Source organism: Ictidomys tridecemlineatus, chromosome 1 (genome assembly GCF_052094955.1).
Source record: "Ictidomys tridecemlineatus isolate mIctTri1 chromosome 1, mIctTri1.hap1, whole genome shotgun sequence".
NCBI classification, from domain to species: Eukaryota; Metazoa; Chordata; class Mammalia; order Rodentia; family Sciuridae; genus Ictidomys; species Ictidomys tridecemlineatus.
The window spans coordinates 134,018,932-134,046,403 of NC_135477.1; the positions used below are offsets into that span (position 1 = coordinate 134,018,932).

General features: G+C 37.2%; 2 protein-coding genes across 7 annotated transcripts in view; both read left to right on the forward strand.

Moving 5' to 3' along the window:
- Nucleotides 1-6,965: 6,965 nt before the first annotated feature.
- The window catches only part of Marchf3 (membrane associated ring-CH-type finger 3), a 185,642-nt gene continuing 165,135 nt past the window's right edge, over nucleotides 6,966-27,472 (forward strand). For 2 of the 3 annotated variants that reach the window (XM_078048114.1, XM_078048136.1), the window contains exon 1: nucleotides 13,994-14,119. The gene's annotated coding sequence lies outside the window, so the exon portion shown is untranslated. Of the gene's footprint in view, nucleotides 6,998-8,802; nucleotides 8,904-13,993; nucleotides 14,120-27,472 lie in introns of those variants that run through there. The other variant, XM_078048127.1, reaches the window with a different exon arrangement.
- C1H5orf63 (chromosome 1 C5orf63 homolog) lies at nucleotides 8,799-27,258 on the forward strand. Of its 4 annotated transcripts, XM_021725664.3 has the most exons (5): nucleotides 13,980-14,119; nucleotides 21,200-21,307; nucleotides 22,853-22,973; nucleotides 25,925-25,981; nucleotides 26,613-27,258. In XM_021725664.3, the coding sequence occupies exons 3-5, from the start codon at nucleotides 22,860-22,862 to the stop codon at nucleotides 26,787-26,789; spliced, it is 348 nt and encodes a 115-aa protein (XP_021581339.1). In that variant the 5' UTR covers nucleotides 13,980-14,119; nucleotides 21,200-21,307; nucleotides 22,853-22,859; the 3' UTR covers nucleotides 26,790-27,258. The 4 variants fall into 4 exon arrangements, with proteins under 4 accessions (XP_005324196.1, XP_021581339.1, XP_077904267.1 ...); XM_005324139.3 differs by lacking the exons at nucleotides 13,980-14,119; nucleotides 21,200-21,307 and adding an exon at nucleotides 8,799-8,903; XM_078048141.1 differs by lacking the exon at nucleotides 21,200-21,307.

The following is a 27,472-nucleotide window of genomic DNA, read 5'->3' on the forward strand; positions in this document are numbered from 1 at the left end:
CTTTATTTTGAGATAGTCTTTACAGCTGTAAGCAAGTCAAGATGAAGTCATTATGGTGGTCTTAATCCAATGTGACTGGCATGTTTAGAAGAAAAAAAGGCTGGGAAGGGGGCAGCAGAAGCAGGGTTGGATGGATACAGCTGTAAATCAAGGAACACCAAATATTGCCAGCCACCAACAGAAGCTAGAAAAAGTGAGGAACGATTTTCTGCAGAGCTTATGCTGCTACTTTGATTTCAAACTTCCAGCCTCCAAAAAAGAGAGAATAAATGTCTTGTTATTTTAAGCCACCTGTTTTTAGGACTTCATTATTGCCACCTTAGGAAATTAATACAAAAGCCCCCTTCTTTCTCGCTCCCTCCCTCTTATTTTTCTCAGCAGAGATATTTAGCATCTCTTTTATTATCTTGACACTTACCCTCAGATCCTCATCTTTGACCCATAAGCTGCTGGTGAATGCAATTTCCTGAATAAGGACTGTTCCCTCCCTAAGAGAAATCCCAGGGCCAGAGGTTAAGAAAATATTTTTTTTCTCCACCACCTGTTTACACTGAAAATATGAAGGTCTAAACTTTACCAGTTGGCTATTATTGAAATTGCATTGCTTCACATTCATGGGCAGCATCCCATTGTCAACAGGGATGAAGACCTCCATGCTTATCAAGAGTCTAGAAAGCTGGCATGCAGTGGACATGACCTCCCCTCTGCTTCATCCTTGACTACTCTCTGGTCCATCCACACTGGCTTCCAGCTCATTTTCAACATATACTTCCTTAGGCCTCACACCATTGACCCTGTGTGGCTGCCTGGAGCTTTCTTTCTCTAGGCTCCTGCTCCAGCCCTTCTGAATTAACTCTAATGACTTCTGATCTCAGTTCAACTGTGAGGTCCTCTGAAGTATCTTTCCTGGCTTCTCAGGACAAAGGCATATCCCTCAATTAAATACCTTTACGGCATCCATTGCTTTTCCTTAGAAATGCTTATTAGTTTTTAATTACAATAGAAGCTCTTTTAATTGCGCTCCTAAGGGACTTAACTGATGTTTTCAAATCCTTTAGTAAGATGTATTGACTGATTGCCCAGAGCACGATAAATGCTCCTAGCTTCTGTCCCCCGCCCAGTACCCTCATCACATCCACTCCCACCAGCTGAGTTCCATGCTTACTAAGAGTGGGTTGTTTTTGTTCCCAAACCTGTTTATGGCAGTTGTGCTTGATTACTATAATTATATAGTTTAATTAAATGTCATATAAACTATTCAAATATGAACATAAAAAGAGAGTTGCTGTTTCCATGAAAGCTAAGTTAAATGCTTTGGAAAGACCTAGAAATGCTGGGGAAAAATTGCTCTTAAATTAGTTGAAGGTAAGACAAGTGTAAAAGATTTGTAGAAAAAACTTAAAATCTAAATGAATTCAAATTAGTTCTTTCTCCATTTTAAAGAATCTGAAACTGGAAATTGTAGATAATAATATATATTGGATCATTTTGAGCAGGCTTCATGTGAGAAAGATGATATAAAAACTTCGATTACTGCACAGGTCCTCTAAGAAAGAATCTTGGATCTATCAAATTTGGCAATTGGATGTTGACCTTTGTGTCTTAAGTATAAAATATAATGTTTAAATATAAATATAGTTGATTTTCTAATTCACATTTTCCAATTAACTAGCTATTAACTAGAATTTCTATTCTCATTGGAGAAAGAGACTTATATAGCAAATACTTATTAATGTCATCATTTGATTATCTTCCTTACTTGACTGTGAGTTCTATAAGAAGGACCCCATGTGTTTTTTTTAAACCCTGGAATTCCAGTGTTTAATGCTGAGACATAATAGGTAATCAGTAAGCATTACTCTGAATAAATAAATGAAAGATAATTTTCCTTTGTTTTGTGCTATGTAGACATAGCAGATGATATGGTCAAATATTTAAGCACATTTCTCTGAAGGAGGTTCAAATCTGTAAAGTAAATAAATATATTTCCTTCAAAATTCTAAGCAACAAATGTTAACTTCAAAGATGTGGAAGATTATTCAGTATGTTGTGGGGGTAAATAGGGACTTAGAATAAGAACAGAGAAATACAGAATCTTAAGGGAAACACCCTTGAGCAACTGAGATGCAAAACACACAGTTGTAAACCTAGGCCCATGCTCTTGTAAAATGAGGGAAATACACAAGTGCAGGAAAACTAGTGTCAAATTGTACAGCTCCACCCTGGATCCACCTTTAGCCTGGCCCCTGATACAGCCCTGCTATAAATATTGGACCCCTAGCCCAAGTCAAGTCTGCTTCTCATGCTCAAAACAGCTTGCATTCTCCCTTGAATGTCAATCTACCTTCCTAAATAAACCCGTTCATACCTTTTTCTGGCTTGTGCTGAAATTCTTTTCTGTCACATATGCCAAGAAACCCACTGGTCCTGACTTGAGTTCTCCCCTCTCATCTGGGAACTCCTCAGACTCTTCTCTGGATACATCTCTTGTCCTGTGACAGGGTATGTTTGAGGACAGCATTCCTTTTCTCTCTGATAGCTGCCTGGTTTTGCCTAACCAGGGCTCACTGGATAGATGTGGATCTGACCAGGGAACCAAGGAGGTGCTTTACACTCTTCTCTCCTCTTTATGCTGTGAAAAAAATCTATCCTCCTCCATCATCCAGTCTTAGTGAACATAACAGATGGGTTTAATCCATAAAAATGAAAAACTTTTCCCATTTCAAATCCATTTCCTCCTCCCTAGGTAAAACAAAACTTTCCCTGAGGAAATGATATAAATGTGCTCAAATATTCTTAAAAGATCCTACATAGCACAAAATATTGCTGCAACCCAAACCATATTTCTTTTCATTGGCATTTAAAAAGAATTATGAATGAGGTAGTGGAAAAAATATAGATAGGAGTTAGAAAATGCTTTCCAATCCCTGCTTCATTGTGATCTCCCTCCCTAAGCTTTAATTTCCTTGTCTATAAAAATGGGATTGATAAAAATATATGCCCTACCTATCTTACAGAATTTGTCAGGGATCAACTTAACTAATATGTATGAAAACCCCTGAAATACTACAAAGGGTGATACAAATGAATATTGTTGATACTCCAAGGTCCCCTACACCATTTTTCCTTAACAGCTTCAGTCCTTGCACTTCTTCCTTGTGTCTGGCAGGCTGTACAAGATTCATTGCCTTCAGCACAGACACAAGCAATCCTCTGTTATTACACATGAAAGAAGAATGGAGAGTACTGAACTTGGAGTAGACAACAATGGTCTTGCTCCAACAAACCTTCTGGGGAGATCTACAAGATACTGAACCCCTAGCTCACCCCAAAGTCTTTTTAAGATATATAAAGAGGCGTGAATCAAGGTTCCTGTGAAAACATAATTTCATCACCAGTATAGGCTTAAACTTTAACAGCTTTGGTATCCATCTGTAAAAATGTCATTTCTGTTGGTTCCATCCTAGTAGCTCAAACAATAGAAAAATCACATATTACCTCCCTCAGTAAAATATAAAAGTCTACAGCCTCTATATAATGTATGGACACTCAAGCTATACTAATTTATTCTACAATTACTTTTATTTTTTAGCATTTTTATTTGGCTCTTACACTACATAATTAATGGTGTTTACACAGAAAGGTTGTTTAACTAATGTAAATGGCATAAGTGGATTAGTGAGCAAGCCTTACAACAAATAAACATTTTTCTCCTTTGAAATTTTTTTTCACTCTCCTCTAAATGTCTGGCACTAGAGCGGAGTTTTAAAAATGTCAAGGGGATACAGAAATCAGTTTTCTGAGGTCCATTCTCCCCTGGTGGGAGAGGCTTATAATTCTGTTTCCTACAGTGGTTGGCCTGGGGGGAGTCACAGTGACCCCAATGATATCCCAGATTCAGAAGGATGTCTTTTCCTTGGGAGGTTGCCACTGTTTTTCTCCATGGTCTTAAACATAACACAATATCTAGTTCTTACAGATTGTTTGCTGTAGAGTTTTCAGTACTAGGGATGACAGATTCATGAGATAAACAAATATGCTCACTCTACATACCAGAAAAACACTAGGAGAAAAATCCTACTAGGTTTCTGAATACCTTCATCACAATTACATCACCCAATTGTGGCAACTACTGGGATTGCTCCTCCTAGTCAAAGTTCAGATCACATGTTGTTTGAGTGGTAGCCTGGAGCCAAGTTACTATAAAATAGAGACAGCCTGATAGTCACTATCTGCCAAAATGCTATTTTTCTAAGCTATTCTGAAGGGAAAGGCTTGACATCAAAGGCCACATCTTTACTCCTGCTTTCCCAGAGGCAAAGCCAAGGGAGCAGAAATAAAGCTGCCCCTCTCCAAACCCGCAAGTCTAGACTTAAGGAGGACTTAAAGAGAAAGGTTCGTTCCAAGTCATCTCTGGAAGAACAGATAATGTAGTCCTGTAAAGTATTCATGAGTGATCTCAGGAGTTACAGACCAGACTGCCCATTCTGGCCATTCTCTAGAGTAGGCTTTTTGGACTCAGAGCCAGCCACTGAGCTGACAGGGCCGGAGATGTAAGAGAACAACTCAACCCAGGTGAGTTCTGAACTAATAGTCCAGAATTCAGAGACTCCTGCTCCAGTCCTATCCAGATTCGCAGGTCATGAATTAGAATTGGGTCCAGACTTAAGAGGACAAAATGCAGGTCAAATGCCTATGACAAGCATGTCTGAATGAACAAAATTGTACAAGACTCAGTGCCATTTTAAGATCTTCACATCACCTGAACATTAAAAGCTGTACATAGCCCACATATAATAATTTTTCTATAAAAGAATTTTTATAGATTTTACTTTTACATTATTTGTCTAAAGTAACTAGTATGCTGTAATGCTGGTATCACTTACATTTAGGAATTCTCACTTGGTGAAAGCATCTCATTTAAAAAACTGTTTTCAAATGTGATGAAGTTGTTATGAATGCTAAATCTAGCAATTAAGCTGACACAATGTTCTATTTTGTGACCACTGAATAAATGTTTATTAATTTTGCTTTGGCTGTTCTTTTTTTTTTTTTTTCTTGGAGACAATCATTTTTCCTGGTCAGACACCAGACATTTTCCCAAGCAAAGCTCTATGCCCAGCACTGGAAATCCTGGACCTAGAGGTTAAACTGATCATCTGGAAAACTGGCCCTCAGCAGGAACTCCCAGATTGACTGGGCATGAACCATAGTGCCTGGGGGATTCCCAGCCACCCTCAACTGAAAGGATAAAGAGGTGGTTCCATCACTTAAAACCCAAGAAATCAATTCTTAAAAATTAAACACAAATTCTGGAAATGAGTGAACTTTTGACTCCTTAGAGGAATTTTCCCATAACCAATGCTAAGAAGCCTTCACTGTTAGCCTTTGCCAAAGCCATCCTTCTCCTTCAATTTGTGAAATCAGGTTTCATAAATCTAATTTATTTTACGAAGCTTCATTTTTCAACAAGAAATAAAATTTGGAAGCTGATCTGGAGTTATATTTCTAGGAAGCTTTTCTATCACTCCACGAAATGCAAGCTGTGCACGTTCTACCAACATGTTTATAACTGGACCCAAGATTACTTCTTTAAAGACATCTTATCAGCAACTATTATTTTTTCCCCAGAAAGATCAACTCCTAGGTTGATACTCTGATACACTTATCAGAATGTATCAACTTAAAAACAACCACAGGTAGTCTATTTACAGTCACAAAATCCCCTCTATTACCTACTATGAAATGCAGAAGCAATAAAATATGAACTTGAAAATTCTACTTCCTAAATGTGTCCAGTAGCCATGGCATACAATCAGTGTGGTTTGCTTAAGGGATTCATTCCTGACCTTGGTTTGCTCCAAATCTTTTTAAAAGTCACTGAATACACATTGAGTGTACACTGGCAAGTTCATGAAGATTGGCAGCAGACAGCATGACATGGAATTTCAACTGCCATTTTCAAGCTGTGAGAATTTGGGCAAGTTATAAGCCTCCATTTCTTCATCTGTAAAATGGTACTAATAATACTTAATAGGATTGTTCGCAGGATTAAACAAGTTAATGAGTGTAAACCTTTGGATGAGCAATCAATAAATATTAGCTTTGAATATTACTAAAATTATCAACCATCATTTTCTCTCTATTTAAGGTATCACCATTCAGGCCACCAAACCTGACACCCAGACTACTAGTCATTTCCGGACTTCCCTTCTTGTTCCACGTGCCTATTCTAAACGCTTATCTCCTTCCTGAAGCTGAGATCCTTTCAGAAAGGAAAAGTGATCAGTATCAGTCCCAACCTCCCTCCCACATAAGGGCAGAAAGAGTCAAATGTAAAATCCTCCAGCTGTCCTTCGCACAAACTTGAAAGACTCTGCTTGGCCACCTGGCCTGGCTCCATCTCACTCTCTCCCCCATTCTCTTTGTGCCTCAGCCGTACTGCTCAGTCTTCTGTAAAGGCTGTCCTGGTCCCCGGCCCTTCACATTGCAGCCCCAAAGCTACGTCTTGAACATTTCGTAGGTCATATGCCTACCCCCCCCCAAAGCTCTTAGTTTAATAAATGCATGACCTACTTATAGGGTGATCTGCTAATGTCTGCCTTGCCTACACCATTTTAAGTTTGGGGAGGGTATGGCTGCCAGTTTTGCTTGTCCTGTTCTCCATAACCTAGTTCAGCTCAGAACCCGAGGACAGTGAATATTACTTTAATCAATGAATGAACGCATGCAGTGAGGAGTTAAAACGGTCTGGACTATAGTCTTGAAAAAGTTGGTTACTAAATGGTTCCCAAACATGCGGAGTCACTTTTCCGTGGATTTTCATTTCAAGCTCAGGCGCCACTTTCCCTGTGAGCGGAGACCGGGCCTGATCTGAAATAAGCGAGACCCGCCGGCAGGGCGGCGGGCGCGGGGCGGAAGTGCGGGGCGCTGGGGCCCGCGCGGGCGGAAGCGCCAGCTCGGGCGGAAGCGGCGACGCAGGCGGCGCGAGGCTGAGGTGGGTGTCTGCGCCCGGGAGCCGGCGGCGTGCGCTGGCGGAACTGCGGTTCGGAGCCCGAGCGCCGGCCGCAGAGGGAGGCCCGTGAGCCGTTTGCTGTGCCGTACGCTGACAATTTCGATTGTCGTTAGAGGGAATTTAATTAAGCCGGGAGCTATAAGTCCATGAACCACCGAGAGAGATTATAAGCGTGCGTGTGTATGTGTTGTGATGGCGCTCTGGGAAATGAATAAATGACGGCGGGGAAAAGGCAACTTTTTAAAGAGAAGGCAGAAAACAACTCAATGCTTCCAGTGATTCACAGATGCCCCAGTCCCGGGTTTAATTGAATTCTATGAAGTGGCAATATAATCACACTTGGCAGCCTGCTGAGATGACTGCCTTTAAATAAATATTTTTGAGCAGCCATATTGACCTTTAATTGGGGTGAAAAGGTTGAAAAGTGCAGGAAAGAACATTGCGAGAGCTAGGGCCCTCTGGATCAGCTGCCTGCACCCTTTCTCTGCTTTACTGGGCAGAAGCAGTCTTCTGGGCACGACACGATGAGAGAATAAATCAGCGACTGTACAATTCCCAGCAAATGTTTAGCCTTGTCAGTCACCCCTGACAAATATCAGCTCATACAATTTTTTAGTAAGTCGAAGGGTAGAAAAGTCCCCACTAAATTGTTACTAACATGAATAGGCATGTGATTGTTTCTAGGGCTGTCTTTAGCAAGGAATTTTCTGCCTGGGAGATCTTTATTCTGGTTTCTAAACAGATAGTCTTTATATAGTACTTTATATTTTAATATGGCCAGCATAACCCCAAAATTCTCAGCTTCTCAAGAACATTTCCCAACAAAAAGCCAGGCTTCCCAAAACTACACACTTGGTTAACTAGTAACTCGAGCTGTGTGTCAGTGAGCAAATTGTGGTGGCTATAGAGGCCACAGTCTTCTCATTTAGTAATAATCTGTGGAATAGCTTGTAAAATGCAATTGAAGTTCTCTACCAATATTCAGAACCATATACATTGAGATGCCTTATAGGTAAATAACAGATTTAAAACTTGGAGAAATAAGTGAACCCCCGCAACACTGAGTGATTATTGTAACACAGGACAAGGCAGAACTAATGGTTCTGTGTGAAATGTTATAGCCTAGTAACCTAGGTCCTGCTCTACTAAGGAATTGTGTGGAACCAGAAAGGCCCAGTTGTAAAAATTAAGATTTGTGGGCTGGGGATGTGGCTCAAGCGGTAGCGCGCTCGCCTGGCATTTGTGCGGCCCGGGTTCGATCCTCAGCACCACATACAAACAAAGATGTTGTGTCCGCCAAAAACTAAAAAATAAATAAAATATTTAAAAAAAAAAAAAAAAGATTTGTGAGGTTGGTGCTTTAGGCACATTCCAGATTTTCTTTCTTCCCAGCTTTCTGGTAATAGCCATTTGCCAAGAAAGAATCAATATTTTTTTTTCTTACCAGAGGAATATATCATTATATAGTTTTATTTAGATGGACTATTCACCTGTAATATAAATGAGAATTTTCCAACTTTAAATTTATTGGATTATGTTTCTGTCTTGTTCTAGATGCCTGGCTATATTCATACTCTGGAGTACCTAGAGGCAGTGCCTTCAAAATAAGTTTGTTTTTTAATTAAAGATTTTGTATTTCATAACTTGTGTATACTTGAGCTGGCTGATACATTCAGTCACTCTAATACTCGGGCTTGGGATTTCAAACATAGCAAGACCTTGAAGTGCTCTAGTATACGTAGTAAGTTTTTTATTTTAAATCTAATTTTTGCCACTGCTTTATTCAGGGCATACATCAGAAGAAGCCAAAAGCCAGCTGGAATAGCCCCTGAATACGATTTTAATCTTGTTTGCAATTATTTTGAAGGGGAGAAACCATCTGTATCAGGTATGTTTAGCCACACAGGTAGCAAGGACTGCGTGAGTATCCATAATCATTCCCTTTTTATCACATAGCAAATTCTAAGGACAAACTCATTTGGAAAAGAATATGCCAAAAAAAAGTTGTAACTCAGTTTAGCATAGGTATATGATTCCATGTCTCTAACTCACTACTCCAGTATAGACACAGGGGTGAAAACACTACTCTTTTTATTCCAATTCTTAATTAAGAATTAACTTATAAAGATGGAGGCAAAGTTCAAAGGATCTATGTTTCTAGAAAGTATCCATCTTCAAGAATTTCAGAACATTTCATTAGTATCTTATTCTTCTGTTGCTATAGCAAAATACCTTAAGCTGGGTAATTTATAGAGTGAAAAGGTTTATCTGATTTGTAATTCTCATATCCAGAAGATTCAAACACTATGTCAATGTAGTCCTAGCAAGGGCCTTCAGCCGAGTCACAGCATGGTGGAGAAACAGAAAGTAAAATGGACATGTGCTAAAGGGGCAAAACGTGGGGTGACCTTGCTTTTATAATACCTGCTCTCAAAAGAACTAATTCACTCTAAGAGACCAATATTAATCCCTTTTGAGGGCAGACCTCAATCCCTATGGATTACCTTCCACTAGACAAAACCTCTTAAAGATTCAGCCACCTCAACACTGCCACACTGGGGACAAATCTTTCAGCACATGAATCTTTGAGGAGTACACTCAAATCATATCTAAACCATAGAAACCAGTAAAATCAAGTAACAGCCATTTTATTGCTATAGTCTTCATGACTGTGGTATTGTATTATCCATCTTTTCTCTGCCCAAGGTATGAGTTCTTTAAGGACAGGGACAATATTTTAATTGCTTATATTTATAGTACCTGGCATAATTCGTGGCACATTGCAAACACTACATTGCTATAGAAATGAAAGGGCAGTATCCCGGAAGGGAAGCTGAATCTATAAGGGGCGTGAAAACATCACTAGGATGGTATAACAAGAATATGAAATAATAGTCACCTTTTCAGAGTTTACTGGATAAAAGTAATGCTTTGATTAACAGCTTGGAGCAGCGAAGGGCATATTTGAGAATCTACACATGGTTACCAGACTGCCTTCCAAGGATTTTTGCCTGGCCAGTTGTGGAGCCTTTGTTGTGTTGAATGGCATATACAAACTGAAAGGCCTCACCAGCCCTGTCTCCACACTCCCTCCAGGCCTGCCATGCTCAACTCTTAACTAAAACACCTATTTGGCAAATGTGTGAAATGTGTCCATGAAGGTACACTAAATTACATACAGCACCAGAATTTTGCTTTGGCTCTGCATTAAGAGTAGAACACTGGATATTATTGCTCTATCTGAAGTGTGAGGAGTAAAAATTTGTTCCCATGATGTAGGCTCCCTGTTTACCTCTCTTATTGTTTCTCTTGCTGAGAAAAAACTTTTTAGTTTAAGTAAGTCCCATTTGTTGATTCTTGTTATTAACTCTTGTGCTATGGGTGTCCTATTAAGGAATTTGGAGCCCGATCCCACAATATGTAGATCGGAGCCAACCTTTTCTTCTATCAGACGCATAGTCTCTGATTTGATATCAAGGTCCTTGATCCATTTTGAGTTAACTTTTGTGCATGGCGCGAGAAGGGGATTCAGTTTCATTTTGTTGCATATGGATTTCCAGTTTTCCCAGCACTATTTGTTGAAGATGCTATCCTTTCTCCATTGCATGCTTTTAGCCCCTTTATCGAATATAAGATAGTTGTAATTTTGTGGATTGGTTTCTGTGTCCTCTATTCTATACCATTGGTCCACCTGCCTGTTTTGGTACCAGTACCATGCTGTTTTTGTTATTGTTGCTCTGTAGTACAGTTTGAAATCTGGTATCACTACACCTCCTGATTCACACTTCCTGCTTAGAATTGCTTTTGCTATTCTGGGTCTTTCATTTTTCCATATGAATTTCATGATTGCTTTATCTATTTCTATAAGAAATGCCGTTGGGATTTTGATTGTCATTGCATTGAACCTATAGAGAACTTTTGGTAATATCGCCATTTTGATGATGTTAGTTCTGCCTATCCATGAACAGGGTATATTTTTCCATCTTCTAAGATCTTCTTCTATTTCTCTCTTTAGGGTTCTGTAGTTTTCATTGTATAAATCTTTCACCTCTTGTTAAGTTTATTCCCAAGTATTTTATTTTTTTTGAGGATATTGTGAATGGGGTGGTTTTCCAAAGACCTGAACAGACACTTCTCAGAGGAGGACATTCAATCAATCAACAAGTACATGAAAAAATGCTCACCATCTCTAGCAGTCAGAGAAATGCAAATCAAAACCACCCTAAGATACCATCTCACTCCAGTAAGATTGGCAGCCATTATGAAGTCAAACAACAACAAGTGCTGGCGAGGATGTGGGGAAAAGGGTACACTTGTACATTGCTGGTGGGACTGCAAATTGGTGCTGCCAATTTGGAAAACAGTATGGAGATTCCTGGGAAAGCTGGGAATGGAACCACCATTTGACCCAGCTATGCCCTTCTCGAACTATTCCCTGAAGACCTTAAAAGAGCGTACTACAGGGATACTGCCACATCGATGTTCATAGCAGCACAATTCACAATAGCTAGACTGTGGAACCAACCCAGATGCCCTTCAATAGATGAATGAATAAAAAAAAATGTGGCATTTATACACAATGGAGTACTACGCAGCACTAAAAAATGACAAAATCATGGAATTTGCAGGGAACTGGATGGCACTAGAGTAGATTATGCTAAGTGAAGCTAGCCAATCCCTAAAAAACAAATGCCAAATGTCTTCTTTGATATAATGAGAGCAACTAAGAACAGAGCAGGGAGGAAGAGCAGGAGGAAAAGATTAACATTAAACAGAGACATGAGGTGGGAGGGAAAGGAAGAGAAAAGTGAAATTGCATGGAAATGGAAGGAGACCCTCAATGATATATAAAATTACATATTAGAGGTTGTGAGGGGAATGGGGAAAAAAAAAACAAGGAGAGAAATGAATTGTAGTAGATGGGGTAGAGAGAGAAGATGGGAGGGGAGGGGAGGGGGGATAGTAGAGGATAGGAAAGGTAGCAGAATACAACAGTTACCAATATGGCATTATGTAAAAATGTGGATGTGTAACCGATGTGATTCTGCAATCTTTGTAATGTTTTGAACAACCAATAAAATTAAATAAATAAATAAATAAGAGAAAAAAAGAGTAGAACACTTATATTTAATCACTATTTTAAATCTAGATTTCTTAAATAATATTAAGAAAAAGTCACACTTGTCTTTTCTCCTTTATTAATATTACAAATAGTTCAAAATGACAGCATTTTCTGTGGTAAAAGGGTAGTCATGGGTTAAACGCTGCTTCCTTCGGTTGCCAATGAAATTGCAGCAGAAATTAATGTTGCAACTGTAAACAAATGAACTTCCGCCAATTGTTCAGTATTTTTTCATATTAATAATGAAATAATAAGGAAATGGTTTTTAGCTTAGTCAGAAGGAAAGGACATGACATTGAATTATATGATTTTTTAAAAAACTCTTCTTAAAACATAATCTTTGTATTCAGTCAAAAAAAAAAAAAAAAGGATACTGTTACTTAATAGAAATTCAGTCAGATGAGGCAATTTGAGACATATGCCTGGAAAAAAGAGATCTAAATTAGGCTGTTTCTCCAGGTCTAAAATGAAATTAATGTGGATCTTCTTAAGAGTTAGAGATCAGAACCTCATTCTATGGTAAAAGAATTTTTCCATCTAAAACTGAGTCTTATTCTTTCCAACCTTAAAATAAGCCTTAAACAAAACTTGGTGTCTGTTACTTGATATACACTGAGAATTAATATATAAGGCTTTTAGAGATTTTTAGAAGAAAGGGGGCTGAACTTAGAGTTATCTTCTAGTTCTGAAATTTTATGTTGGTCTTATTATATATATAAAAATATGTTATTGTTCAAGGAGAAAATATAAAGAAATGAAGAAAGATTGTATGAAAGATTTGGTTAAACAAGTCTTATCCATAAAGCAAGCAGAATTTCCGAAGACATTTCCCAGTTCTAAAATTTTGAAATATTCCATCAATGGTGACTGTTAAAGAGTTGAATAGGACTTAGAAGATTGTAGAATCTCATCAGGGCCTGATCTCAAGAGTGGATGATTCCCAATGTTCAGATTTGGCATTATACTTCTGTGAGCCTAGGTCTTGTTGATATCACAAGTTCAGTGGAGTGTATATTTAACATTTCATATGTCCAAAGCCATTTGCAACATAATGGCTAGAAATTAATGAAATATTTCAGGTCTTGAGGTCATAAGGATAACATTACCTCTTCATCAAGAAGCAATGGAAATGGGTAGAATATTAGTGACAAATGGATGACACTGCCTGAGTAGATGGATTTTGAATTGAAAACAGTTTTTAGGATTGAGTTTATGTGCTTTTTAATACCAAGGAAACTAGTATTAGAAGCTGGAGACAATAAAACTAAGATGTTTAATAAAATTACCTTCTTTCTGGGTCAGTATGAAATATCAGAGACATCTTCAAAGGTAATGGGTCATGTTGGTTAAGAAGGATAATGTAGAAAGGAGTCTGAATAATTCCTATGCACTTTGTTCCCATTCCTTGAACTAGATGATTTTGCCCTCATCTTAATGCTATCTTTATGGAATGAAGGAATTTTAAAATTGGTTTTTAAACTCTATTAAGCTTTCATATATGATATAACCCAACCACATTATTCAGGTTTTCTTGGCTTTCAGGAACAGCTTTGCAGCCATTATGTCATAATTGAACTGAACATTGTTTCACACTTTGAATTTGGAATATGCTTCTCTGGCTCTTGACCAGTTGCTGAGTCAGTACCTTTAGGGTTGAGGATGGAGGTGGGGCCTCTGTGTTAAAGATGTGTTAACATAAATTAGTCCAGAGTGCTCTTTGAACTCTTGGGTATTAGAGGGAGTGTATCATGAGAATACATTACTGTTCTTGATTAGCATCATCATTTTATTTTTCTCAGCTGAATGTTTTCTTGGAAACCTTTCTCTGACATGTGAACCAAACCAATAACAAGTAGACTCTTCTGAAGCAACAATCTGGAAAGAGTGGCCGCTAAGGTCTGAAAATCCTAAAACAAACTCTTACTTACACTGAAGATTTCTCTCCCTTTCCACTCCACATTTGCATGGAAGAGAATACCAAGGTAAAGAGCATCTGTCATTTAAAAAATTCATTAAAATTTATCTAATAGTAAGAGAGAAAAATGCATTCTTTTTATAGAAAGCTTTTCTATCTCAGGTGCTTAGACAGTTTCAAGATGGGTGCCCAGGTACTCTAATGTCCCCTCCCCCATTTCCTGACAGTCTTTTCTGACACTAAGGATTCCCAGTTATGATTGAAGAATGAAAAAAGAGTGGGCAATGAAAAAAATGCCTTTATATCTCCCTGGATCTGTAAGTAATTTTGGTCCTCTTTAAAGGGCCAAGTATTTTAGTTTCCTTCAGACTACTTCAGATACTCTGATCAAGGCCTTATGCAGTCATAGACTTTTGCCATGGAGTGTCTTCAGCTTGAGATTTCCTCATCTCAGATCAGGAAGAAGTTTGACACCCAAAGCCTGAGGGCATAGTTCCTCTGGGTCTCTGGAAAATGAGAGAACAAATGGTAGAATTTTCATTTTACAGTTGATGAGACTAAGGCTAAAGAGTTGAGGATTTGTGAGTCCAAAGCCAGCCTCAGCAAAAGCAAGATGCTAAGCAATTCAGTGAGACCCTGTCTCTGAAAATAATACAAAATCGGGCTGAGGATGTAGCTCAGTTGGCGAGTGCCCCTGAGTTCAATCCCTGGTACACCCCCTCCAAAAAAAAAAAGAAAAAAAACATTGAGGATTTGCCCAATGTCTCCTAATTAGCTATGTCAGTTACCTTTCTCTATGAGGTATATATTTATGTAATCATCACCTTAAAAGTGCATTCAGAGAACTCAAATGAAGAATTCCAACTGAAATGGGACGTGAAGAATAACTTTAAAGTTCTAAATGAAGTATTATACCATTTATGCTTACTTTCTCTGACTGATGAATTAGCAGGAACGATGTTCATTTACATTATTTTGACCTTTCTAGATAGTTTATTTAGTACCGCTTGGGACAAGTTATATTTAAAGGTATTAATAAAGTCCAACTTCACCATTGCATAGGCAGCTTCTGTTTTGACATTCATGGATCAAGAATAACATTGGTAAAGTAGTAAGATTCTGAATTTTTCCGTATTTGAAAAAAATAAAGGCAAGTACTAGAAAAGAACAAGTGGAAAGGGACTGGCCTTTGTTTTAAAAGCTATTGGGGTAAACTTTGATTCCTGAAAAGTTCAATTTCAGTGTGCTGTTTTGATATTTTGTGAAACCTGAGTGAACTAAGCCAATACCTCATACCAAGATATTACCTGGTCAGTCTTACCTAGATTTAGTGACTTCCTTAATAGCAGATAAAGATATTGGATCTTTGATCATTCATGTCATATCTGAGAGTTTCATACTTAAGTAATGCTTACAATCAATTTTTCAGCCATTTCTGTTAGAAATATTTTCAGTTTTATAAATCCCCATTTCTGAGATTGCTGTGATTTCTGAGATTTAAGTTTTCCATTTGAGGCCAATAAAAGCACATTTCTTTTAGTAGAATCATTATCATTATTATTGTTATTCATAAAATGCCTTAGAATGATTTATTAACCAATAGTCTTACTTCTCCATTTTGTTTTATGACTTACACAAAGGTTTTTAAATTTTTTATCCCTTTTTAAGGTACTCAGTCAACTTTTGCCTTCACTCTTCTCCCCCAACTCACTATCGCTATCCCTACCCAAAATCTCTCTCTTTAGTTAAGATGTTAAACTAGGTAAGAACCAGTCAAGATAGTTTGTTTTAGAGGTAGGCATTTATTGGAAGAATTAACTCCTTTGGAGCCACATTGGACATATCTCTTCTGGATGGTGTAGGTTATTTCTTTGCCCCTATTCTGGGCAAGTCTTCATCACTCTGTTTGAAAATGAACCATTCCCTCTTTCTAGAAACACTTTATAAATAAAACTAGCCTTGCTGGCATCTTATTCTAGTCCATGCCACCATCCTCTCTCAAACTGCTGTAGTCACCTGTTAACTAGGTCTCTGATTCCATCTTTGCTCTTCACTTGGAGCCTTTTCATTTACTATTTTCTCTTCCTGAAATTATTCCTCTTTCAGATCTTTACACTGTCTCATCCTTTAGTTTTGGTTCGAACTATATCTGCACAGAGAATACCTTATTTAAAGAACCTCCCTTAGTCACTATCACATTTGAATCTCCTTCCTGTACACCTCACTGTCTGACACGGTAAGACATAATTAGACTCATAGGAGTCTCTTTGCTAGAATGTGCACCTCACGAGGGCAAGGTGTCTGGCTTTCTTGTTCACCACTGTACATACACCAGCACCTATAATAATATCTGGTACACAGAGAAATGTAGGTAATTGTTAAATGAACGAATACATCAGTGACCTTCATCCCACACCTGGATTATCAAAATGATCTCCATTTAGCTTTCCCCCATTCAATAGCCATGGCATTCCTACCTCAACACCTTTGTATCTATCCCTAAATTTGAAATGCTTTTCCTTTTATCTGTATATCCAAATCCTAAATGATTTAAAATCTTTCTTTTGTGAAACCACTTCCAGTCTCAACCCATTGTACTCTTCTTTCCCATTCTCTTATGGCATTTAAAATCACCTTTTATATGTCCCTGTTGTTAGTTTCCTGTTTTTATAATTTACCTGTATATTGGTACATGTCTTACCTTCCAACCAGATTTTTTAACTCTTCATGAGTGAGGATTCTCTTATTCACTCTCAATCCTTTTTTCCCTCTTCACTTGTAGAATAAATGAATAAATGATATCATTAGTTTTCTGATTACTGAGAAGCCTATCATAATTTCTTGTTTCATTTAAAAATTTAACTCCCTTCTCTTCAACCCACTAAAATACAGCTAGAATTCTTGTTGCTCATATCTAGTGTGTGAAGTTGACTACTCAAGAACTTTAGGAAGGAAAGAGATTGACTAAACAACAAGCAGGATAGAAAAAAAAATTAATGGCTTACTTAGTTTTACAGAGAATTAGAAGGAGGTAAAGGCAGTATGCATATATTAAATGGTGGATACATAAATGTCATATGTTTTTAGTGAAATCAATTTATTGGATAGGCAGAACCCACACTTCAAACAGCTAAAGAACTTTTTCACAGAGTACTTGCAAATTGGATGTGCGTGAATACAAATGAATGTAGCACCCATTGAGTCCAAACAGTGGAATAGAGACATCCAGATCCTTGGAAATCCCATGGTCATGATAATAATTTGAAGGGAAATTAAAAGGGTTTTGTCTGTGGGCACTCATGTGATCAGTCAGTCCTTTCTGGACTCTGATTCTCTACTAGTTCTCTAGTTCCCTGTGTGGAGAAACTGTTGGCACTGAGATCTGGACATAGAAACTGCAGGGAGGGAGTGTGGTATAAGGAGCTACTCCTTGCTTACCCAGGCCTGGGTCATGAAATAGGCCTATTTGTGGTTTACTGTGTTGTGTAGAAGCAAAGCAGATATCCAGATTGCCTAATCAGAACAAAGCTGAACAGGATGCCATGTGCAGCAGACCCACAGGTGGATAGTTAGCTCAGGATCTTTGTTGCAACATCTTATCTGAATTGGCACCACCTTCTTAGTAGTTTCCCTGGCCAGGTGAATTAGGGCCCCATTTCAAGTTGGAGCTTCTACCCCCCCACACCCATTCCATATTTTCTGTTCTGTACCCTCATTTCCACCCCCATTTTAGCCCCCTGGAATTGACACCTCACAGTAGCTGTTCAGTTTTCAGTTTTGGATTTTTGTTTATATAGTGCCTTTCCTTGTTACACTTGGCTTCACAAGGGCCATACACTCTCTCTCTCTCTCTCTCTCTCTTGTCCTTGTACCCAAAATCGCAGTGTAGAGTGCCACTTGGTCAGGAGGAAATGAGGGTCAGACAGACATGACTGATCAGAAATACAGTAATACTGGAGAGGCATTTGTCCCTATTTTCCTGAATTAGGTAGAGACCCATGATCCAGAGGAGTCCCTTTAGAGAACCTCACTTCATTACATAAACTTCTGGTGATCCAAAATAATGGGATTTGTTCCCCCAAAGAGGTGTGTATCAGTGTCTGTTTCTGTTCATTCCAGGAAAAATAGGAATGTTATATTTAGATGATAATGAATGTGAAATGGAGCACTTAACTTCTCATATGGCACAAATGACTAAACGGAAGCCCTGAGCTCTCTTTATGGAACACAGGTTCAGCAAGAGCTATGGTAATAGTATTTGGTTAATGTCAGCTCAACATTAAATGTACATTATACTCTTGTGAAGAAGCTCCAGCATTATCTGTTAATAACCAAGGCGGTACCTGGGTTTATGTAGACTTTTTGATTTTGCACATGAATTAACACTGCAGCTTGCTGATGAAGGATCATGTGAGCTTGGAGCTTTGGTGTGCCAAAGACTCTTTGTATGAATAAAATTCTGGTCAGTGAAGGTCAGTTTCTCTACTCAAGCGAGAACAATGTTGTTTCCCTCCTAATCAGATACACACAGTGTTAGAAAAATCCAGGAGCCCTGCATAAATGATGTGCAGCCATAGCCTGGGCAGCTCCTCATGCAAGAAATGAATAATCCTTAATAAAGGTTCAAACAACCCTGGCTTCTTTCTGTACTGTAATCGTTGCTTTAATGGTATGCCCTTCAGTGCTTTGCAGGGAAATTGCTATAAAGTTAAGTTATCTTCCCTATCTTGTTTCAAGGAGGGCTGTCCAGTCGACTCCCTCCCTAATATTGTGTTTGATTCTACCATAAAGACCACTGAAGTCAGCCTGAGTTTTGTTGAAAGGCCAGCATTCCCTTTCTCTTTTAGTGGGATCTATACCTCTGAGCAGCACTGGACTTGAAACAGCAGGAGTCACCATCTTTATTGTTAGGCTGTGGAATTTGTTTTAAGCACATTCTAAATCTAATCTTATACCTTTTGCTGCTTCTTTTTTTTTTTTTTTTTGTAAGTCTGTGACAAAGGTGACCCAATTGTACCTCTTTGATATAATGAATACAGCTCTTTTTGCTCATATCACAGAGACATATAACAAAATACAAAGGATAAAATTGTGTGTCTGTGTAATAAGGACACATATTTCATGACTAAATTCAATGACATAATCAAAAAAGTTGTTTTCTCTGCCATAAACTAATAAGCAGAGACCACTTTTCATGATTTTTTAATTTTTAATTTTTAATTTTTTTTTAGTTGTTAATGGATCTTTTAAATTTTATTTATTTATTTATATGCAGTGCTGAGGATTGAACCCAGGGTCTCATGCATGCCAGGCAAGCAGTGTACCACTGAGTCACATCTCCAGCCCCTTGGGATTTTTTTAATAGTACTAAGATACCGTTCAAAAATAATTGAACTAGTGAAAATGTCACATTGACAAAGTAACCCATACTAAGACTTTACTTCAAGAAGGCTCTATATGGTGAATGTGACATTGACAGCAGTGGTGTTAGGGTTGACAGTTTTTTAGTAAGATGTTCTAAGAAGATAATTAAAGAGTTCCTACGGAAGTGTGTCATGTTGTATTTTATTTTTTCTAATACAAAGTGGACTCCACAAATTAAGGAATTTTAGCCTTACTGTCTGCCTAAGAGAGGGATAGGGGGTTTTTTCCTTTATATCAGATTCTAATATAGTTTTATAATATGATACTTCCAAAGAAATAAGTCAATTGAACGCTATAGTAAAATGAATATGCCTTGAGCATTTAAAAAATGCACAGGTTGTAAAATTGCATAGCATGGATACCTTTCCTGGTAAATGAATGTTTTATGATTTGATGATTAAAAATGCATAAAAAAGGGGCTGGGGATGTGGCTCAAGCGGTAGCGCGCTCGCCTGGCATGCGTGCGGCCCGGGTTCGATCCTCAGCACCACATACCAACAAAGATGTTGTGTCCGCCGAGAACTAAAAAATAAAGATTAAAAATTCTCTCTCTCTCTCTCTCTCTCTCTCTCTCTCTCTCTCTCTCTCTCTCTCTCTCTCTCTCTCCTCTCACTCTCTCTTTAAAAAAAAATGCATAAAAAATAGAAATGGAGAATAATTGGAAAAAAGAGGGAGTTTTATATAGAATGGTTGTAGCATCGCTGAAGACTTGACTTAACTCTCTGTGTTGGTTTAACAAATATTCTAGCAAATCTGGAATGAACAGCAACTCTGTTTACTATGACAGGTTTTATTTGTCTTGGGTGCAACCAAGACCACATGCTGTGTTTTGTCATGTTGGAAATACAGAAGCAGATTTTCATTGTGCATGTGAATTTTTTTAAAGCCTTAACACCTCAGCCTCAACTCAGCTAGGTAAAAGCAATAAGTTTTACTTCCTTACTGGCCATACATCAATAAATCTTCAGTCCCTCCACTAAAAGTATGTAGCTAGTTCACCATTCTGATTATTAGTCTTAGGTCACCACCATAGATGACCAGATCCTTCTGATTTTCAAAGGCTGTGTTTCTGTCTTTTATAAGGTTAATTTCCTATTTTATTTCTTCTTCATATATTGTATAACTTCTTTGACACTATATCCAGCATGCTACTGGTGACATAGAGCCTTTCCAAGTCCAGTGACTTAGAAATTTCTACATAATATGAACATGGCTAATATTCTATTTTTTCTCTTCATTTATGTCCTGTGTAGACAAAGGCTGTTTTTAGAAGCTGTGTCTCCAACAACACTACTTATTGGAGTTGTTGATTTTGCTGAATTTACAGAGAATGTTGATACCAGGGCTTAACATTTAGTTGAAAGTAGAACAGAATATTGGAAATTGTTTAGATCCACTTTCCATCTTGGAGTAACTCTGGATAGCACATCTTTGCAAAATTCTTATCACATTCCTTTTTTTATGCATTATCAAGATCAGTTAGCCAAGTGATCTGCTAAAACTAGAAGAGTAAGAAAGCCTTAACAATGAAGGCAAAATTACTGTTGTCGTGATCATTATCTGATTTTTTTTCCTGTGGTCTTTACCATAGTTTGATATAGGTTAGTGGTTTTCTCTAAAGTCATATCATTCTGTTTGAAATGAGTTTAAAGCTAATCTTATACTCAGGAGTCTGATTGCCAGTAAAGTTTAACAATTAATGCAGTCATGCTCTGTGGAGCAGATCAGGAGGTGATTCAAGCTGGTGGCAGTGAAGATGTTAGAACCAGTTGCAGCACCTCAGCCCAAAATCTTGTGGACACCCTGAGGAGTATTAACGTTTAGTTATAAGGTAAGACTAAATAGTAACTGCTATACATACTGAATGATTGAAGAGGGTTAAAGGTGAGAGTGGGAAAACCTTATTCCAATACTTTTTTAAAACATTCAAACACATATTTAAGCATTTATTAAATGCCAGGTTGATTGTGGGTGCTTAGAGATAGAGGGTTGAACCTGCTCTAACAAAATTCACCTTGTAGTAGAGGAAACAGAATTCAGTTTATATAACAAAGGACAAAAGAAAGCTATTTCAAGGTATGAGGATGGAGAATTATGAACTGGCTAGCATTGGTAACGGGGTCACTAAGACGTTTTCAAAGTAGATGACAGGATACCCGGGCCAAATGAGTAGAAGCCACTTAGGAGATTTTCATGCAGAGGGGAAGCATGTGCAAAAATCCTGATGAAAAAATGATCTCTAGGTATTCAAGGACTAGAAGAGAACTTTTGCAGCTGCAACTCACCAAGGGAAGAGAAGGAAAAGTGATAGATGAAGTTAGAGTAAAGTGAAGTTAAGAAATTGTGATCCCAGGAATGAGTTCATCTTGGGAATATTGATAAAGCCAACAGTGCACATGTGTTTTAAAAGTGAAATTATAATATTTGTAGTTTTAAAGACAAAGCTGGAGTCTCAATAGAATATCTAGAAATAATAGGGTGTCTTATGTCAAGCAAAGCAGGATGAGGGAGCTTCAAAGCCTACTGTTTGACATGCTGCTATTAAGCTGTTCTTGGAATCTCTCCAGTAGAAACACTAGTACATTTGTGTATGAAGTTATTGAAAATTATGGCAATCTCCTTTTAAAATACTTCTTAAGGAGTTTAGCAGAGATTTATTTTTTTCTTTTTTCTGACAAGTTAACTGAGTCTGATTCTCCTCTGTAGTTCCTTTAACTACAGTTTTATGTTTCCCCACCTCTTGCAGTGCAGTAGCATGGATCTCTAAAGAGATAGCCAGCACCTTTAGTGGGGACTTGTGCTTTTCATTTGCTTATTATTTCCCTTACTGTGATGGTAGCTGAATGCTTGTCTGTCAGTAAGATAAGCTATCTCTTGGTGAAATGAAATTGATCAGATTATGTTATGTTGCATGTACAAATATGTCACAATGAATCCCCCTGTTATATATAATTACTATGCACCAAAAAGATGTTTTTAAGGTCTGATTGGAATAAGAAAGTTTACTTTAAAAAAAATAAGCAATCCCTGTGACTATCTCAAGATACCTCTAATTTTAGGAAATCATCAGGATACCGGCAAAAATCTGCAGGTGATTTTGTATTCAAATTAATAAGCTCATGGAATTAACTTACAAAAAACAACTAGGCACACAACTAAGCCATAATGTGATTTTTTTCCTCCATTCTGTTCTGTTTGGAATACAATGAATGTTGAGGCATTATGGAGACTTGCCAAACATCTGGGCACTCTTGGACTCCAAGGAGCAATTCTGAAGCCTTCAAATTCCATCATAAGCTTGCAGCTTAACTATTTGTATTATAAAGGGTAAAAATCTAAGGCACAGAAGTTTACTGGTTTATTTTTCTTTTGGCAGAATTAAGATGTTCTGGTTTCAAGGAAATAGCATGCAACTTGCTAAATCTTCCTTTGGACTCTTCTTGAGAAATCTCTCTGCCTCTAAGACAACTTTGCCTGTGCTGACCTTATTCACAAAGGTACAGAGTGAAAAAATAAAATTACTACTTTAAAAATATAAAATATTAAGATTTTTGGTGCATACAGTTGTACATTTACAAATACAGGACAAATCTGAAAGGAAGACAGTGGAATAAACTCTCTTCAAACCTGCTCTCCAATTTCTCTCTCAGCACAGTAGCAGTAACTGTTTCCTTCCCAGACACTTCATCGTCTTCACAGTTATCAGAGAGTAAATTAATATATTTAATTAACATCTGACCCCTATGTTAAAAAGTATAGATTATATTATGTTTAAAAATGTATCATTTGCAATTTTAGTAAGGCTTTAAGCAACTTAGCAAGACCCTGTCTCAAAATTTAAAATAATAAATAAATAAAAGGGTTGAGGATGTGACTCAGTGGTTAAGCATCACTGGATTTGGTCCCTGGTACCAAAAAGAAAAAAAAAAAGTATCATTTGGAAATAAGTCAGTTTGTAGTAGTTATATTCTATAAAATCACCACAAACACAGAATTAGCAAATACTGAATCATTACTCCTAGAGAAAATACAGGATTAGGTTCCCATGAGCCTGGTCATAGTATTTTTTTCAAATGACCAAATATATAACCTTATGTATAGTTTTTAATATAAAAGCAAAATTTTTATTACATTTGGTATTTCTGAAAATAGGCATATTTTTATTTTAATAAAAGGCATAGCATTACTGTGTTAGACCTCAGTTTATAACAAGTGCTTTGGCAACTTGAATTTTTTATCACTCTCTGCATGTTCATGTACATAAATAACTGCAAAAGTGTTTCAAGTATCAATTTGAGGGTTTCAAATAAGTTTTAGCAAGAAGGCAAGTTCACAAATATGGAATTCATGAATAATGAAGATTGAATGTATTTCTTTTTCTTATCCCTAATACTACACCCCACCCCCACCCCCAGTACTAGGGTTAGAAACCAGAGACACATTGCCACTGAGCTACATCCCCAGCCCTTTGTATTTTTTATTTTAAGGCAGGTTTCACTTAGTTGCTTAGGGCCTCTCTAAGTTGCTGAGGCTGGCCTGAAACTTGGTATCCTCCTGCTTCAGCCTCTCCAACCTCTGGAATTACAGGTGTGCGCCATTGCACCTGGTTAGTTTAAAATTTTTAATGAGATTTTCTACTTGAAATTTATGACCAAACATTAATGATTTCTTTTTGCTAGTTTACATCAGTTTGTGCAATTTATAATCAAAAAAGAAAGTGCGGATGGGGCTGGGGATGTGGCTCAAGCAGTAGTGCGCTCGCCTGGCATGCGCAGGGTGCTGGGTTCGATCCTCAGCACCACATAAAAATAAAATAAAGAAGTTGTGTCCACTGAAAACTAAAAAATAAAATATGAAAAAATTTTCTCTCTCAAAACAAAAAAGAAAAAAGAAAGTGCAGAGTAATAGAAGCAACTTTTGTGAATAATTCTGCAATTCAAATAAAAAGGGGCTCTTAATAGTTTTTTTAAAATAGATTTCAAACATTTTAATAATTTGAAAAAATCTAGCAGTTATCTAATAACAAAACTGAAGTAGTGTTTTTGAATGAATTTTTGTTGAGAATATTTAATTTGTACTATTTTTTATATCCATGAATATATATTGAACTCTTGGGAATTAAGGAATAAAAATTATTTCATCATATGAGAATCTATGATGGAAAATGCATGTGAAAATTAACCACAAAAATAAATAATCCCTAAGATTAATTGTACTCATTTGGCCTACTGTTCTGCACTGTTTTTCAGCTTTCGAACAGTTGAGAGTCAAAAACATTTATAAAACAGAACCAACAAAAACCAACAGTCCATTTAACTCAATATATGTACCAAACCCATGAGGCACATAATAAAGACATCTTAATGAAATTTTTAATATAAAAGCAAAATCTTAATACATTTGATACTTTTGAAAATTAGTATGTTTGTGTTTTGTTTCTGCTTTTAAGGTCTTAGGTTAACTTTTCATACTTTGTCAGAAAATTTCAGCATGATTGACTTAAACTATAATCTGTTGTTGATGCTAATAACAATTTGGTAAGTCTCATTCTCTGACCCAGGAGAGTAGAGCCAAAAAGATCCAGAAAGATCTCTGTCCTTATATAAACCATGCTGTGAGTTAAACTGGAGGAAGGGTCTCTTTTTAACATAGTAGCTCATCCCTTCCTGATGTGTTAAAATGTAGATTTTATATAAACATCAATAATGTTGTATCTATCTTGAGCTCCTTCAAGAGAACCTATAGCTAGTCCCTTTTCTTAGACTGACTGGCTAAGAATCCTTTAAAATCCACTGATGATCAATAGTGTTCTCAACATACTTTTCCATGGTATGGTTGAAGAGTTTGTTACAAACAACAATGGATGCTAAAACTTCTTGCCTTTCAAGTAGAGTATTAGCATTAGAATACCTGTTGCTAATACTACTTATACAAGAAAATGGGTAAAATAATACAAATTGGTATCATCATTTTAAAAGATGGAACAAATAACTAACTGTGTCATGAGGGGTTTATTCCTTCGGACTGATCAGGAAAAATAGGCCAGCAAAATTCAGTGTCTCCCAGTCAGAACAGACTATAAGCCATTCTGCTGGTGGCAGCCAGGCCACAGAGGTGCACCTCAACTCAAGGAGCCTCTGGTAGATAGATTAGAGAAACAAATAATAAACATCTAAATTTATCATAAATCCACACACCCATGTATATATATATATATGAGAAAAATCAAAACACAAAACCAAAAAGTGCAGAGAGCTCACCTATCATGGAATAGTAGCTTTTTTTTTTTTTTTTTTAAGATTCTATGGTAGTGTTTAGCTTTGAGAATAAAGCAGTCTAATTAACATGGCATAAAATTGTCCTTTAAAGTAAATAAAACCTGTGGGTTTTTGGTTAGGCTGAAGATCATTCTTTAGGTTTAACAGCTTTATTTTTTTGCTTCCTGTAGGATCCATGCCCACTCTGTGATGAAGCCAAGGAAGTACTCAAGCCTTATAAAAACAGGGTAATAGTGTGGCTTTTATGAATGTGGAATGGATATTGTATGTGGTATAAAATATCTATCTCCATCTTTTTTTTAGGAAAAGAGATTAAATAATTTTTCATTTAAATTTTCCTTCTATTCTTCAGAGAGAGAGTTTAGTGCTGATTTCCATAAAACTCATTACCCCTAAGTGTTTTTCTCTGAACAGTACTGATTTTCTTACTCTGACTCTTAATATGAGTCAAAGTTAACTAGCAGGTGCAATATTCATGTTTTCTTTAAACCTTTGTCCCCATTTCTTTTATCGTATTTCATAACTTCCATGGAAATGTTGTCATATAGCCAAACCATCACACCTTTACCATTCTTACAACCAAAACACTTCTTTCCTAGGCAGCTCCCCAGCTGGGATGTGTTTTATTTCATCAGAACTGAGCAGGAGTGTGATGCTGAATGTAGCAGGTGTAACAGAAAAGTAGCAAGATCTGTAGGTAGGGAATATGGTATAATGAAACTAGTCATTTTGGAAATTAGGGGCATTAGATCAAAGTGGACCTAAAACAAATGACCAAAACCTTTCAGCATTAGAAACTGCAAATTTGCATTGTTCTTAGTCTCTAAAATATAGAGCTTTAGCCTGTCTGTGCTTCAGTTTATTTTACAGGAGGTGGACATCACACTTCCAGAAAATTCTGCTTGGTATGAAAAGTATAAATTTGACATTCCTGTCTTTCATTTGAATGACCAGTTTCTAATGAAGCATCGAGTAAACACCTCAAAACTTGAGAAACAACTTCTGAAATTTGAGCAGCAAGGTGCTACAGACTGACTAATGCCTTTATGGTTTTCTACCCATCTGTCCATAATGCATCTTCCTAAGGAAATGACCATGGCCTCATACTCCTTTTGTCACTTTTCACAGAGCCCTAAGGCTGTTTTGAACTCAGTGGTGCCACATAAATGTTGCCATTCCTCTTCTGATTGATGGAAGTACCCATGTGGGAACTGTTTACTTGTGGGCATTTTATAAAATAAGAGGAGTATATTGGCAGGGAGGGGGATGATGGAAGGAGGTAGAAATCCATTTGTCTTACTTATTTTTCCCTTTTGTATTAATATGGAAGCACTTCACATGAACTGGACAGTGCTGTTTATAGGAAGAAGGCTTTGCATTCCTGCTGCTGCCCTGGAGGGCTTAACTTTTTAATGAAAGAATAAATGCTCTTCCACTCAGTAGATAAAGTGAAATGTGAATTGTTAATAACTGTGCACAGTCAATAAAGGGATGTTTTAACGAATACATCTGCATGAAGCCTATTTCAGTGGGATTTAATAATACCTGTTTAAATTTAGAGTTCATTTTTGTTGGGTAGAAGAGAATAATTATACTAGCCAAAGAGACTTCATTTCATAGAGACAAAAGAAAGACTTAAAACCCCAAAATGTATAGAAGAACCTAGCATGCTTTGCACATACTCAGAGAATTGATCTGTAATATTGAGAACTGCCTTT